General features: G+C 51.9%; 1 protein-coding gene across 2 annotated transcripts in view; it reads left to right on the forward strand.

Moving 5' to 3' along the window:
• MGAT5B (alpha-1,6-mannosylglycoprotein 6-beta-N-acetylglucosaminyltransferase B) overlaps window positions 1–13,935 on the forward strand; it is a 65,806-nt gene extending 51,871 nt beyond the window's left edge. For both annotated transcript variants that reach the window (XM_014889131.2, XM_088176355.1), the window contains exons 12-17: window positions 1,525–1,680; window positions 3,212–3,358; window positions 5,410–5,526; window positions 11,466–11,540; window positions 11,963–12,237; window positions 13,326–13,935. In XM_014889131.2, the coding sequence (XP_014744617.1) occupies window positions 1,525–1,680; window positions 3,212–3,358; window positions 5,410–5,526; window positions 11,466–11,540; window positions 11,963–12,237; window positions 13,326–13,524 (969 nt within the window). In that variant the 3' untranslated portion in view covers window positions 13,525–13,935. The remainder of the gene's footprint in view (window positions 1–1,524; window positions 1,681–3,211; window positions 3,359–5,409; window positions 5,527–11,465; window positions 11,541–11,962; window positions 12,238–13,325) is intronic.
• Window positions 13,936–14,387: the final 452 nt, after the last annotated feature.

A 14,387-nucleotide genomic window follows, 5' to 3' on the forward strand; every position in this document is an offset into this window, starting at 1 on the left:
AGCTGCTGGGGCCGATGTGGGTTGATGCAGTGGGGGCTCTACCTCCTCCCCTTCGCAGCTTTCCTGATTAGCAGCTGCTAATTAGCAGGGATGCTTGTGGTGAGCCAGGATCCAGCCAAGCCCTCTCCTGTTTACTGGGTTTGTGGGTTTTCCATCACTCCCCAAGTCTGAGAGCGAATCCCCCCCTGCCTCTGCCTGGCTCGGGGGCTCCCTGAAGCCCTCCTGAAACACTAAATCTCATTTGAGGAGAACTGCAACATCTTGTCTTATTTTTCTACCATTCTCCTGCCCTTTCTTACCCAGAAGTTTCCTTGGAGCTTAGTTAAGGTAATTTGGGAAGGCACTGAAGAGAGTTCAAACCCCAGAATGAACATTTCCCTCCACCCCAGCTGCTACAGGCATTTGCTGCTTTGAGTCAGAACTCACAAACAACATCAGCTTTCCCCAAACTGCATATTTGGGGTCATTTATTCCTGGGTGAAGAGGCTGGGGTTGAGCCTTGCTGGTTCTTTGAGGCCAGGCTGCCTGGCCTTTGCTTCCCATCTTGTACCACTCAGTGGAATAAAAAAGGGCCTAGAGGGTTTTTTTTCCTTATTTTGAGTGTTTTTGAGGTGTAGAAAGGCAAAGACCACCTCCATATTCAGGAGCCAGCTTATTTACCAGCCTTGGACCAAACACCCTCTCCAGAGCAGGATGTTTTTGACATTTAGAAACGTTTTATTGAACCTCCCTTCCCTTTATTTCTCATTTCCTACCCCTCTGAACTTCTCGCCTCTGGCTCACAATAGGAGCAGAAGTTTTAATAAACTGGGAAAGCCTCAGAGCCTTGGAGAATTCCAGAGATCCATGACTGAGGGCAGAAATACAACATTTGAGGAGGCTTTAAGGCAACATACAGAGTTTTCTCAAATTCCCTATTTATAACTCCTTATTCTCCCTGGTTTTTGCTCTTTTGGGGATGCTGCAGCACTGGAAAATCCAGCGTCCAAAGGATGGGCCCTTTGTGGTTTTTCCAAGCAAAAAAAAATTCTGCAGTAGAGAAATTGTTAAAATGAAAGTCTGCTTTGGAGCAAAAAGAGGGAAGCCTCCAAGAGAAGAAAATTGATTACCCCCTTCATTTCCCAGGTAGTGAAACAGGATTAAATCTGGATGAGAAAACCCTTGGAACTTGTTACTTGGAATAAGGGGCTATTAGCAAACTCTGGTCTTTGCAGACTTTCTGAACCCTCTGAAACCTTTAATTCAGCAGCTCCAGAGTGGAAGGTGCCCTTGGAGGGGACAGGCAAGGCAGGAAGCTGATGATCAGAGTGATGGATCCTGCAGCCATTCGGGCTCCCCAGGAGCCTGGGGCAGTCCAGGATGTGTTTCCAAGGAATGAGGAGGGGCTGGTGGGGGTTTTGCACTGCCTGAAGCATGGCAGGTGCTCTGGGACAGCAGTTTGACTTAAAACCCTCTCCCCATAACCACGGGTTTGAGGTCGGACCCATCCTTTGGTGTAGTTCACATGTCTGCCCTCCTTCCCAGGGCAAGGAGAAGTTCCTGGCCATCCTCAACAAGTACATGGAGATCCATGGCACGGTTTATTACGAGACACAGAGGCCACCCGAGGTGCCAGCGTTCGTGAAGAACCACGGGCTGCTGCCCCAGCACGAGTTCCAGCAGCTGCTGAGGAAGGCAAAGGTGGGTGAGGGCATCCCAGGACCCTGACCCCATTACCTGTGCTCCTCCCAGCCCGGCAGGCACTCCCAGATGGGATAATTAACCATGAGCCTCTCAGCCACGATAATTAGGCAGGAACCGAGCAGAGCACATTGCAGATCAAGATGTGTCTGATGAGTTTCTCCTTGCAGACAGTCCACAGGCAGAGCACAAAGTTTCCTCATTAATTTATTCATTGCTGAGTGGGGTGGGCTGTGGATTTTTTTGCTTTTCACCTTATAGCTGTGATAAAAATAAACGAGATTGTTGGAGTGTGTGGGTGTTGGGTGCATCCCTGTCGCCTTCAGCTGGTGCCTGGGGGAAATATTCCTGATTTACCAGCCCAAACAGCTTTGGCAAAGCAATGCTGCTCCATGCAGGCCCAAAGTGATGGCTGTGAGCACCACGGGGGAACTTGCTGGACACTCCATGTGCAAAGTGGGCTGTGGTTGATGGAAAAGGGGGAATTTTGAGCCCAGTTTGTTGAAGCCCATTAGAGGCTTAGTGTGCAGGAGCAGACAGCAGAGCAGGGATGCTGGTGGGTTTGTCTGGGAGGTTTCCTCTCGGTGGGACATCCAAATGTCACTGTTAGCTGTGTGATTAGTAATGGAATGATGAAAGTAAGACACAGCGACACGGTCTCCTTTCAAAATAAAAAAAGGACGACTTTATTATAACACTGTATTCCTTTATAAACACTAGATCGCAGAACCAAAAAATAAAATCAAACTCATTGGTCCAAAGAAGACAACACCCCCTGTAAACACGCTTTCACCAAAAAAACATGTTTCTCACACATCCCTGCTGTCACAAGGCCAGATGTTAGCCTGAGAAAACTCAGACTGCTCTTTTCCCTGTACAGCACAGTTTCCCTGTGTGGAAAATCTCTCTCCAGCACTGTGTTTCTGCTTTGCAGCTGTTATAAATGAGAGACAAAAGTCTCGATATTCAGCAAAATTTTAGATTGCTTTATTTGATATAGAAAGAGCAAGCAGGGCTGGGGAACGTGAGGGGTCACCACCCACTCCACGCTCCACCCAACCTCGGTTTGCAGCCTCTTCTTATACTGTGGGTTCTCGTTGTTCACAAATTCACAAAGCCTTCGGGTGATAATCAGTCACAGATTGCCATCCGGCCCTTGTAGGTGACCACCAGGGATGTTCTGGAGGTCTGGTCTTTGTAGATAACCACCAGAGAAGTTCTGGGAGTCAGGTTTTTGGGATAGGCAGCATTGATCAGACAAAGGCAGGAAGGGCTTTTTGGGAAGTCTGATTTCGCAAGCTGGTAGCCGATACAACTTATTTGAAAAACATAACATAATATAACATAATGTAATGTAACATAATACAACATAATACAACATAACATAACAAGGTGATTTTAAACAGAATTATTTAACCATGTAATTTCCTTTATCTAGTGTCCATGCTTCACTTCAGAGCTGAGTATTCTGGTTTATACAAACCCCAACGCTTTTGTGATTAACACCAATCTTTTATCAATTATCACACAGCTCTTCATTGGCTTTGGGTTCCCCTACGAGGGCCCGGCGCCGCTGGAGGCCATCGCCAACGGCTGCGTGTTCCTGCAGGCGCGCTTCAACCCGCCCCACAGCTCCCTCAACCACGAGTTCTTCCGTGGGAAACCCACCTCCAGAGAGGCAAGTGTGCTCCGGGGGCTCCCCCGGGACACCCCCTTTGCACCAGGGCTTGGGACAGCCTGGGGAAGGGCAGCTGCCACGCTGGGGTTGGTTTGTGTTTGGGGTAAGATTTCCTCTGTGGGTGTCTGCAGATGGGGTCTCCTGTAGGAGCTGGGAGGAGGGATGCAGGGCTCCAGACTGGCTCTTTAAAATGCTGTTTATTGTACCCAGAGGATACAGCAATTCAGGGGTCCTGGGTGACAGGAGCCCAGCCCAGCTGGTCAGCCACAGCTGTAGCTGAAGCCCCTCTAGTTCTGGTTCCAATGCATTCTATACTTTTCTTTACAGAGCATCTTAATACACAACAACCAATCAATACCTTTACTATTACCTATAGCCTATCATAACTACTAACATTACCATATCCATGGTACTATTTTCTAATCACAAATAGTTAATATGTTACAGTTTAAGCTAGGAGTTGTTTTTCAGTTTTCTTGCCGTGGAAAATTCTGAGACCTATTTTTCTACTTGCAACATGGCATTTTTGTTTGCCTGTGAAATCTTTTTGCTTGATAAAAACATTTTCTGTTTGAGGTGGATTTATCTTTTGCTCTAAGTCATAAAAACCCCTTCCAACTCACTTACCCTTTGCTTTCTAGTTATCCAGTAAGACTGGCTCAGCAATTCTTTTCTTCTATATCAAAACTATCATTTCCATTCCTTCAGATTCTACATTCAAAGATCTTTCTATTATACATACACATCTCTGAGAGCTTCCTATCAAATCCCTATCCATCCCAACAGTCCCTATTTGGGGATTTGCCTTGAATGGAAGGGGCTCTGCTGTAGGTTTGGGGTTTCCAAGGAGAAGGAGGTGCAGGAGCAGACCCCCAGCTCCTTCCCCACATCCTGCTCCCAACCCAGGCACTGCTGCCCTGCTCATCCCTTTGTCCTCCCAGAGGGACACCAGGACCTGCACAGAGTGGCAGGGCTATGAAATCCCTCCCAGGCTTGCCCATCGCTGGGAATTCAATCTAAGTAGAGCAGGAACTCTTTAAAAGTTAAAGGCTTGAGAAAATTGCCTCTTTTATTATTAATAAAGTGGATAATGCAGTGCAAGGCTCCCTTGTGGAGCAGGGAGAGAGCTGGGGGGGTGCAGCTGGACTGGGCAGTCCTGCCCCCCCGATTGCCCCGTGCACCCCCCAAATTTGGTGTTCACCCCCATTCGGGTGGGGCTGGGGCTCTAGCTCAGCCTGGGGCCGGGGGAGGGCTGTGAAATGCCTCAGGGTGTTTATGTGCCAGAGGGGAAGGAGGTGATCAATCTGCCGGGAAAGAAATGAGGAAGGCCAGCGATGAGGAGGATAAAACACACAGCTCTTCTCCTCCAGCTGGCAGGGGTTCAGGGGTGCCCACAAAACACCTCCTCTGCTCCTCAGCAACCTCTCTCTTCCCTTCCCAGGGGAGATGAGGGCTGGAAAGGCACCTCAGGGCTGGAACAAAAGACGTAGATCCCCAAAAATCACCTGGGTGGGCAGCCCAGGGAAAAGCCAGGACGTCAGTAGCTGTGGAGTGCCAGTGTGTGGGCTGCCTGTGGCACCAGGGTGATGCAGCTTCCAGCACTGCTCTCTCTCAGTGCCAGACTTGCCCAGCCTTCAGTGGCAATGAATTTTCTCCCTGCCTTGTTTCTGGAGCTGGCAAACCTGGACGTGTGGTGTCTTCACACTCCTTTCCTGTTTTGGTGCCTTTTCACCATCCAGACCCACAGAATGGCCCAGGTCAAGATTAAATTGTCAGCGTGTTACAGAGATGGAGACATTCCATGCTGCAAAAGGAATTCAGTGTTGTTGGGAATGGGACATCCCAACCCAGTGGGAATTATTGCACATCGTCCTGAGGCTGGGGAGCCCCTGGATTCAGAGGAAACCTTCCTCCAGCCCTCCCTATTGCAGTGGGTTACACCCCAGTGTGTCCGTGAGGCTGCTGCTCCTCTCTGCCATCCAGCTGCGAGCAGGAAGCAGCAGCCATTGCAGCAGGGATTGCAGGATGCAGCTGGCACTGCTGTGTTTCAGGTGTCCTCCCAACACCCATATGCTGAAGACTTCATAGGGAAGCCCCACGTGTGGACTGTTGACTACAACAACTCCGAGGAGTTCGAGGCTGCCATCAAAACCATCATGAGGACACAGGTATGGCCTGGAGCACTTCTGGGGTGACCTCCCTGCTGCTGGGTTTGGACAAGCAGCAGCAGATTTTGGAGCCTGGCTCTCTTCTTCAGACATTAATTTCTTTTCCTTTCTCCTTTGGATTTTTTCCTGCAGCCCCAGGGGCACACACTTTGCTTTGGCACCGAGCATTGCAGGTGTTTCTCCAGGGCAGAGCTGTGCCTTTGAGGGATCCCCTGGGAATCCTGTGGGTGTGCCTGGAGCAAGGGGAGGCTGAGAGAAGGTTTGGGAGCAGGAGGCTGAGTTTGCTGGAGGTGCAGAGCAGTTCTGGGAGCTGGTGTGATAACAAAGATTAACCCAGAGAGCCACAGCCCTGTGCAGCTGCCTTTCCCCCATTTCACTGATCATTACCTTTGGATGGAGCGAATCGATGGGAATAACTTCAGGAGCTGCCTCTGTGAGGGATGTAAGGGAGGGGAGAAGCCCAGGGAAGGCAGCACTCCTGCTGTGCCCACTCTGGAAACGCTCCCTCATGAATATTTACCTCCCACCCTGTGGCAGGAGCCTTTCAAGTTGTCCAAATTATTAAAGCCAGTTTTCCTGGCGGGGAGGAAAGTGCTGATAGCCATTTTGCTGGCAATTTGCTTCAGCTGGGATGAGCCCTCCTCTCTGGAGGACAGGGATGTGCTGTGGAGCCCAGGCTCAGGGCTCAGGGTGTGATGCTGGTCAGAGAAGGGTCACCCTTGCTTTTCCCTGCATTAGAGGCTGCAGTGGTGGGTGCCTGTGGCAGTCTGGGGACCTGATTCAGGTGATGCCATCACCCTGTGTCTCACCTCCTCGAGGGTGATTACTGCAGCTCTCCACCTCACACTCATTTCCTCTGTGAGTTCGTAAAGACTGATCAGACCCAACTTAGGAAAACAGTTGTTGTTTTGCACATTCATTCCCGTATCTCGATTAGAATTAAATTAAAAATAATGACATCCCTGCTGCTGTGCTGCCAGGCCAGCTGTCAGAGCTTGACCCTCCACCATCTGGGCTGGAGACAGCCCTGAAGTGAAGGAATGGCTGTGGGTGGGAGGCTGGGAGCTGTTTTGGGAGAGAGGAGGAAATTTTCTGTTTTTTCCAGCAGAGAAGGAAGAAAACAGTGAAGCCTGGTGCTGCTAAAATAATTAAAGAATGGCGAGACTGAGGATGGAGGGAAGGGCTGTGCTGCTGCAGTGCTGACTGGATGTGCACCAGGGCATTTCGGTGCTTAATGGTCCGGTTAAAAATCCCAGGATTTTAGGGAAAGGTTTGGTGGCTTGATGGGCACTGGGCACTGGTGGCCAGCACTGGGCACTCACTGGAGTGTGCTGCTGCTGTGCCCATCCCCAAACCAAGCTCCTGTCTCAGCTCTTCTCCTCATTCCCACTCTGGGATCAGGACCCCCACCCTGTAGTGCCCTCCCACAAAGCATCCCAACCTCTGGGATCACCCTCATCTGCTGGAAGTCCTAAATTTGCCTCAGATGGACCCTCCAGTCACTGAGGCCCCATTTGCATTGTGACACCAGGTCACTCTGGAGAGGAGGGATTCCTTCCCACCAAGGAGTTAATCCACAGTTCACCTCTCTGGGGTTTTAAAGATGTGTAAATCCTCCCAGACAGAGCAGGGAGTGAGTGTGAATAACTTACAGCATCCTGTCCCCCCCCACCTCCCTTTTTATCTTTTAAATAGAAAGGTCTGCTTTATTAGAGATGCTGTCAAGGCAATTAAGCCTAAAAATTGACCTACCTTACAGGTTTAAAAGCCTTATTACAGGCTTTGGCTCCAGGAATCCATGGGTACCTTGTCTTTAAAATACTGTTTGTTACAGCAGGAACTGAAACAAGGGCATTAGCAGGAGGAGCAGCAGAAAGAGGGTAGCTGGGCAATTTAGTGTTCCTGTTCCCAGCCTGTTACTGGAGTTTGGAGAAATTATTTTACTGACTCTTTTTTTTCCCCCCCCGAAGGCAAAATGGGGTGTTCTGTTATTGGCATATCTAATAAATTTGTCTGTGTTTCAGAATAACCACCATCAATTTATTTTTTTTTCTGTCAAAACATTTCATTTCAAAATTACTGGAATGAAATAGTATGGTTTTGTTTCCCATCTGCCTGCCTTTGTTTGGAAATACCCTGCCAATTTATTGAAAGGAATGCTGGATCTGAAATGATGCATTTCCCTTTGCTTCACCAACTCAGACAGATTGAACCTGAAACACAACATTTTCCCCCTCCCTGATGGGTGAAAACATTGGAAATTGAAAACTGACCTGAAATTGATTTTATTGAGGGGTTTTTTTTGTCGTCATATGACTGAAAAATCACATACCCCACAGATGTTTTACATCTTCTAGGCCAGTGCTCAGTAAGACATTTTTGGGGATCTTGTGGGAAGACTGGCTCTGCCATTGGGTGGAAGCTGTGCTGAGGACCAGGGACTGGGAGCTGGGAGCCTGGCTGGGAATTTGGGAGCTGCTTCATTACCTGGCAGTAATTCTGGTGTGGTTGAGCTGACAACAAGCTCGCCCTGCTTTGCTCCAAGGGGGAATTTGCTGATTCTCAGCAATATTTCAGTGTCACTGCAGCACCCCGGTTTCTCCTGCTGAGCCCAGGGCTGCAGTTTGGGGCAGGCTGTGCCATCCCACAGCTCCTGCTGGGCTGGCAGAGCTCCCCAAGCTCAGGGCTGGCTGCTGCCTTTGTGCAAGCAGAGCAGTTGGGATGCAGCCTGCGTCCCTCCCAACCTAGTTCTGCCTGAAAGAAACTTCTTCCTTCTGGAGGCAGAGCTGAATCATGCCTGGGACGTGGCTTGGGTTTGCAATCTGTGTTTTTCTCCCCCAAGAACAGTCCTTGTGCTGCCCTCTCTCATCCTTTTGGAGGTGACACCCGTTCCAGGTCACCCTCCAGCTGCTGGGCAAGGTTTTTGGCAGGTTGTGTCTCTGCCATTCGTCTCACTTGGAGCACTTCTGGGTTTCCCTGATGTTTGCATCCCTGACCTATTTATAAGGAGAATTAAAACTAGGGAAGCACCAAACCCCTCTACCCCAGAGATCAAATCTCAGCACAGGGACAAGTGGTGTCCCCTTGGGAAAGGTGATGCTGGAGGCTCGTCCCAGTGATGGATTCCATCTGTTATCCTGGGATTAGAGGCTGGAAAAGGAGAGAGGTTTGCAGGCACCACCATTTTCTGGGCCTTCATCTTTTCCCATTGTCAAAACCAGTCCTCACACAAGCAATTTAATAGACCCAATATTCTGGTGTAGTGAAGGGAGAAGGCTTCATTATATTAAAGTCAAACATACAGGACTATAATGGAAAATTATACATTTCAGACTATGCCTGAAAGAGCGGCACATTAAACATCACAGTGAAAATAGCTGGTTAAAATGTTCCAGCCTGCTGTTACGTGCCAGCACAGAATTGCATTATTTTTCTACTTATTTGTCTGATGACGTTCAGATTTTTTTCTGCCCTGCTCTCTTTCCCTTTTGAATGAAGGAGGCTTCATTCTCCCTTCCAGCTGGAGGCTCTAAACCCGGGGCTCTGTGGTGGCATTCCCATGGGACACCAGTAACTCCTGCTTGGCTGATGGAGGGAGCACTGGGGCTGGGCAGCTCTGGCTCTGTGTTCCCCACCCGAGGAAAGGATGGCAAAGTCCATCTTACCAACCCCTCCATTCCCTCCCCTGATATCCAGTGCATCGTTCTGCAGTGGGATGCAGTGATCCCCACCTCAGAACCCTCCTCTTCTTCCTCCTCCTCCTCCTCCTTCCCAGAGTTCTGGGGACACCCTGAGCTCCCGACGTGAGGAGTGCCATGAACAGCGTGGCTGTTGAGAAGAGGCCGAGCCCGTCAGATTTTAATTAAACAATTATCTTCTCGAAATTGGCATTTTCTCAGTCCTGAGTGCACGAGCTGAATCCTAACAAAACCTGGAGAGGGGAGCAGAGGGAAGTGAGAGCCTTTGGGGGACCCCCTGAGAGGGAGAGGGGCTGGAGGAGCAGGGGCTGCAGTGGGCTCCAGCCCATTCCTGATGCCCAGGGATCCCACAGGGCCCTGGGAGCCTGTGGAGAGCTGGGGTTGCACCCGGAGCATCACCTCTGGGTACAGGTGCAGGCACAAGGAGGCTTTGTGTGATGTGCTGCAGCTTTTTGGGGGATGAGTCTGTTCCTGGAATTATGTCTGCACCATGCCTGGCAAAAGGGGGTCCTGGGAAAAGCCCCCCATGAAAGCAGTGCTGAGACAGCACTGGTGGTGCTGAGCAAGGTTTGTCTCCTCCAAAACGGCTCTGAAACCAAGACAGGCAATTCTGCTTTGAGAGGCTCTGCCCCAGTTAACTGAGAGCCCATCAGGAATTCAGAGGCAGGATTGGTGCCTGTCACTGTGTCAGCCCTGATTAGTGTGCACATCTGTAATTAGATGAAGCAGCTGTGATTTCCAGCCTGGCTGAGATATCAGGTGGGATATTTATGGCAGGGAGATGCTTAGAGGGCTCTCAGCAGACTGAGCCTTTGAGCTTGGTTTTGACAGGTACTTCAAAAGGAAATCGCTATTTTGGAGGTGCAGAGCTCAGAAAATAGAAGCAGCAGTGTTTTCTGGATTAATTATCTTCGGGTGGTTTTGCTTATAATCCTTCTGAATAAAACTCTGCAGAGATACACAGGGGGAAAGGAGGTGCCAGGACTGGCCCCTTCCAGGCACCAACCCTGCACCTCATGTAACATCTCTCTGGAAAAATATGTCTTCCCAGGGCAGAAGGTTCCTTAAAAATAATTTGTTCCAGAGGGAAGAGAGACATCAGTCACAGCCCTTGTGGCAATGCTCTTCCCGTGGGGAAAATCACTACAGACCTGGGGGCAGTGGTCAGTGCTGAGGGCAGGGAGCCTGGCTGCCTGCTCCTGAATGTTCCTGAATGTTCCTGGCTGTTCCTGGCTGTTCCTGCCTGCTCCTGCCTGCCTTGGAACCTGTGTCACCACAGTGCCAGGGACAAGCTCACGTGGGGACACTGCTGAGCCACCAAGTGTCTCTGAGGTGACTCCCAGAACAGGGAGGGCAGGCAGAATCTCCTGGAGACCAGGAGCATTTTGTAACCCACAAAATATGAAAATATGCCATGGTTTGAGCACTGCTGACTCTGTAAATAGCAGTTCTGGACGTGGAGGTGCAGGGACAGCACTGACATCCATGTGGGCACCAGTGTTTGCTCCATCCCAGTGCTCACCCGGCTCCTGCCTCCCTGCCACATCCCAGCCAGTGCCAGCAGGGACCACCAAGCCCCTGGGACTGGCAGAGATGGCTTCCACCCCATCAGAGCCACCTGCAGTGGGCAGCAGACCCTCAGTGACATGGCAGTGGGAAAAGGGAGATGTTTTTCCCTGGATTGGGCATAGCCAGTCCCAGCCCTGCCCTTTCCTGGCCAGTTTTGTGGTCAGAGCCTGGACCTTCCTGTCTGAGTGGTCAGAGATGTGCTGAGGTCAGGGGAGCAGAGGATGCCAGACCAGCCCTGGGGCAGCACTGAGATGCTCTTGCTCTGGATTAGCTTGGCATCTTTTCCAATTCTACCTCTGTATTGTAAGATTGCTCCTCCCTTGCCCACAGCTGCAGAGTGTTTCTTGGGCTGAAACAGTTCATGCTTTAGTTTGAAGTGATCTATTGGATAAAAACTGATTTTATAACTTGCTAGAAGTGGAGAAAAGGGAGACCTAAGTGGAACAGGGTGATTTCACCAGTAGGTTGAACCCAAATCCTCTCTCTTTATCACTTCATGGCTTGTGAGGTTTCTCCAGCCCTAGGATTCTTCTCTGCTTTCTTTGGTGGACAGACACCAAAAGAGTCGTGGGCTTTGGAGGGTGGGAGAGCCCTGCCCAAGGTTCTGCTGTCTCAGGGGCAGGGCAAAGCTGTCCCCACCTGCTGCCTGTGCTCTGCTCTTGCCCTTCACAGGTGGACCCTTACCTGCCTTACGAGTACACCTGCGAGGGGATGCTGGAGCGGATCCACGCCTACATTCAGCACCAGGTTGGGGAGAATCCCTGTCCTCTCATCTCTGTCCTCATGGCCAACTTTCCCTCTTCTCCCTGGGAAGCATCCCTGTTGTCCCATGGGCATTGTGCAGCCAGTGCCCTGATTGTAGAGAGCACCAGGAGATGAGGCTGGGGGAGGTTTGTCATGGACCAAAGGTACTGGGGGTTGGTGGAGGACACCTGGGGGTGCTGGGGCTGGGTCAGGGCCTTTCTGCTGCAGAGTATGAGGCAGCACTGGGAGAAGAAGAGGTGAGAGGAGGTTCATCCTCCACAGCAGGAGATGCCAGCTATGCATGCAGGTGACCTCGACCTGACGAGCAAAGTCATCATCCCAAGTGTCCTCCTGTCCCACCAGCAGCCTCCCTTCCCCACTGTTAACATCTCAGGGCACTGACCCGTTGTGTTCTCTGCCACCAGGATTTCTGCACCACATCATCTGTTCCTCCGTCTCCCAAGACCAAGAGTCCTGCTATGCAAAGCCCTCCGAGCCCGCTGGCCCTGTCCCCCAACTCCACACACCTGGTGTGGTCACCCAGAGCTGGGTGGGCGCCCCAGGCGTGGCCCCCGGTGGCCTCTCTGCAGGTGTGGGTGTCGGAGCCCCAGCACACGTGCACCCAGACGTGCCGGCAGCACGGGCTGGTGTGCGAGCCCACCTTCTTCAGGTTCCTCAACAAGGAGGAGGTGTTTCTGCAGTGAGTCGGGGCTTTCTCAGCGAGCCTGTGGGGGGCCACCAGCCAGGACATGTTCCCTTTGCTTCCCCCATCCCTTGCACCCATTTTCCTCATGTTACCCCTCCCAAAATGCCAGTGATGAGCAGTGCAAGGCAGGGCCCAGCTTCACTCCTCAGCAGGCAACAACAGCGTTTCCAGGCATGGCTCTGCCTTTTCCCAACCCCTTTCCTCTCCACCTCCCGCATGCTCTCTCCCTTCCTCTGCTTTTTAAAGTCTCTCTCTATAAAACCGCATTTTGAACACACAGTGGTGAAGTTTTAATAGAGTATAAATCTGCCACTGGCTCCTTGCTGCTCTCTGGGCAATTAAAATGCGAGCGTTGCCGGTGCTGTCACGCTGGTCAGGCGGGCGCCGCGCGTCCCACTGACATTTTTATGTGATAAATTAGAGCTGGGGCCTGCCTTTCACTCCTTCCCCCTGCACATCCTCCTCCAGACCTTAAAACGAACTGGCTCAGGGACTCATTGGTTGAGAAGGGTTGGTGGGAGGGCAATGCTGGTGTTGCTGCTCTGTCTGGGAGGGGACGGGTGTTAAAATCCACGCTGGGCATTTCTGCTGCTCCTCGGCGCTTTTGCTGATGCCTGCCCCAGTTTTCTGGCTAATTCCAGCTAACAGGGAGCATTTGGGCAGTCACTGATCCCCTGTCCCCTCCAGGGAATGTTACCTGTAGTAGGAGGTGTCCATGGAGAGTGGACAGAGCTGTTGGTCAGCAAGGGGCTCTAAGAAAGCCACTGAACATCATGAGCTGGGAGGGACCCACAAGGATCAATGAGTCCAACTCCCAAGATTTGGGTGGGGTGTTGTGGGTGATTCTGTGGGTGGGGACAATCTCTGGGCTGCAGGGTGGAGTTGCCAGGGTCTCCCTGCGTGGCGTGCTGGGCTGGTGACGAGCGCTCAGGCGTAGCCGAGGGGTGTCAAACACACATCAGCAAAGATCTGCACCACCCTTAGCAAAGGAACCACCCCAGGAAAGACAAGAGACAAAAACCCTTCAGTGACCCCGCCAGCAGGGCACTCACCTCACCTGAGCACCCTTCTTTGTCCCCCAGGCTCAGCATCGTGTGCGACAGCACCGAGTACGAGATGAACCACCTGTACCCCGCGGTGGCCGAGAACGTCCACGAGTGCTACCTCCAGAAGGAGCCGCTGCTCTTCAGCTGCGCCGGCTACAACACCAAATACCGGCGCCTGTGCCCCTGCCGCGACTTCCGCCAAGGACAGGTGGCTCTGTGCAGGGACTGCTTGTGACAGGGACACGGGCACCGCGTGGGACACACACGGGAACCGCGTGGCTTTTCCTCAGGAGCTGGGACAGGTCCCTCCCGGCGGGTGAGCCGGGGCTGTCAGACTCTGGGGGTTGTTTCGTCCACCAGCCAACTGTGAATGAGCGTGTCCTGAACTTTGGAGTCATTTCCTTCCCGAGGAGCATCGTCCGACCGCGTCCGAACCCACCTGGACCTGGTGGCACTGGGATGGGGTGGTGGGGAGAGAGGGGCTGGGGACACCCTTCCCCTCCTATGGCAATGGGACAAGCCACCAGCAGACTGCAGTTTCAGGGTTTTCATCTTCTTCAAGCATCCTAAGTTGTTTTATTTATTGATTTTTTTTTTTTTAACCCTCACCCTGACAAGTGGTAAATTAAAGGGGAATCCACACCCAGCCCTTCTGTGGGAGTTCTTGGGGAGAGCTGCACTGGTGGTGCAGGGGTGATGCTGGTGATGCTGGGAGGACAAAGCACAAGGAGAGTGGCTGGGTTAGATGGACACACTGGGGCTTTCACCCCTGGTACCCCCAGGAAGAGCTGAACAGTGAAGGGTGGGATGGGGCTGGGGTGGGCTCCTGGGAAAGCTGCTGGTCCCTGGGCAGGGCAGAGGTGCCCAAAGTGATCCCTGCAGCCTCCAGGCTGCTCCTCACCCTGCTGGGCCATGCACAGAGCTGAACATCCCCCCAGGGATGGTTGGAGGTGGTGGCGAGGGCACAGGGGCTGCTCAGGATTCAGGGCAGAGGGGGAGGATGAGCTGCAGCACCCAAAATTAATTCCTGGTGGGCACTGACCGAGGGCAGAGCAGCTGAAGAGCAGCACCTTGAGTCTGTGTGCCCCAGATGTGCCA

Source organism: Sturnus vulgaris, chromosome 20 (genome assembly GCF_052056855.1).
Source record: "Sturnus vulgaris isolate bStuVul1 chromosome 20, bStuVul1.hap1, whole genome shotgun sequence".
Lineage (NCBI taxonomy): Eukaryota > Metazoa > Chordata > Aves > Passeriformes > Sturnidae > Sturnus > Sturnus vulgaris.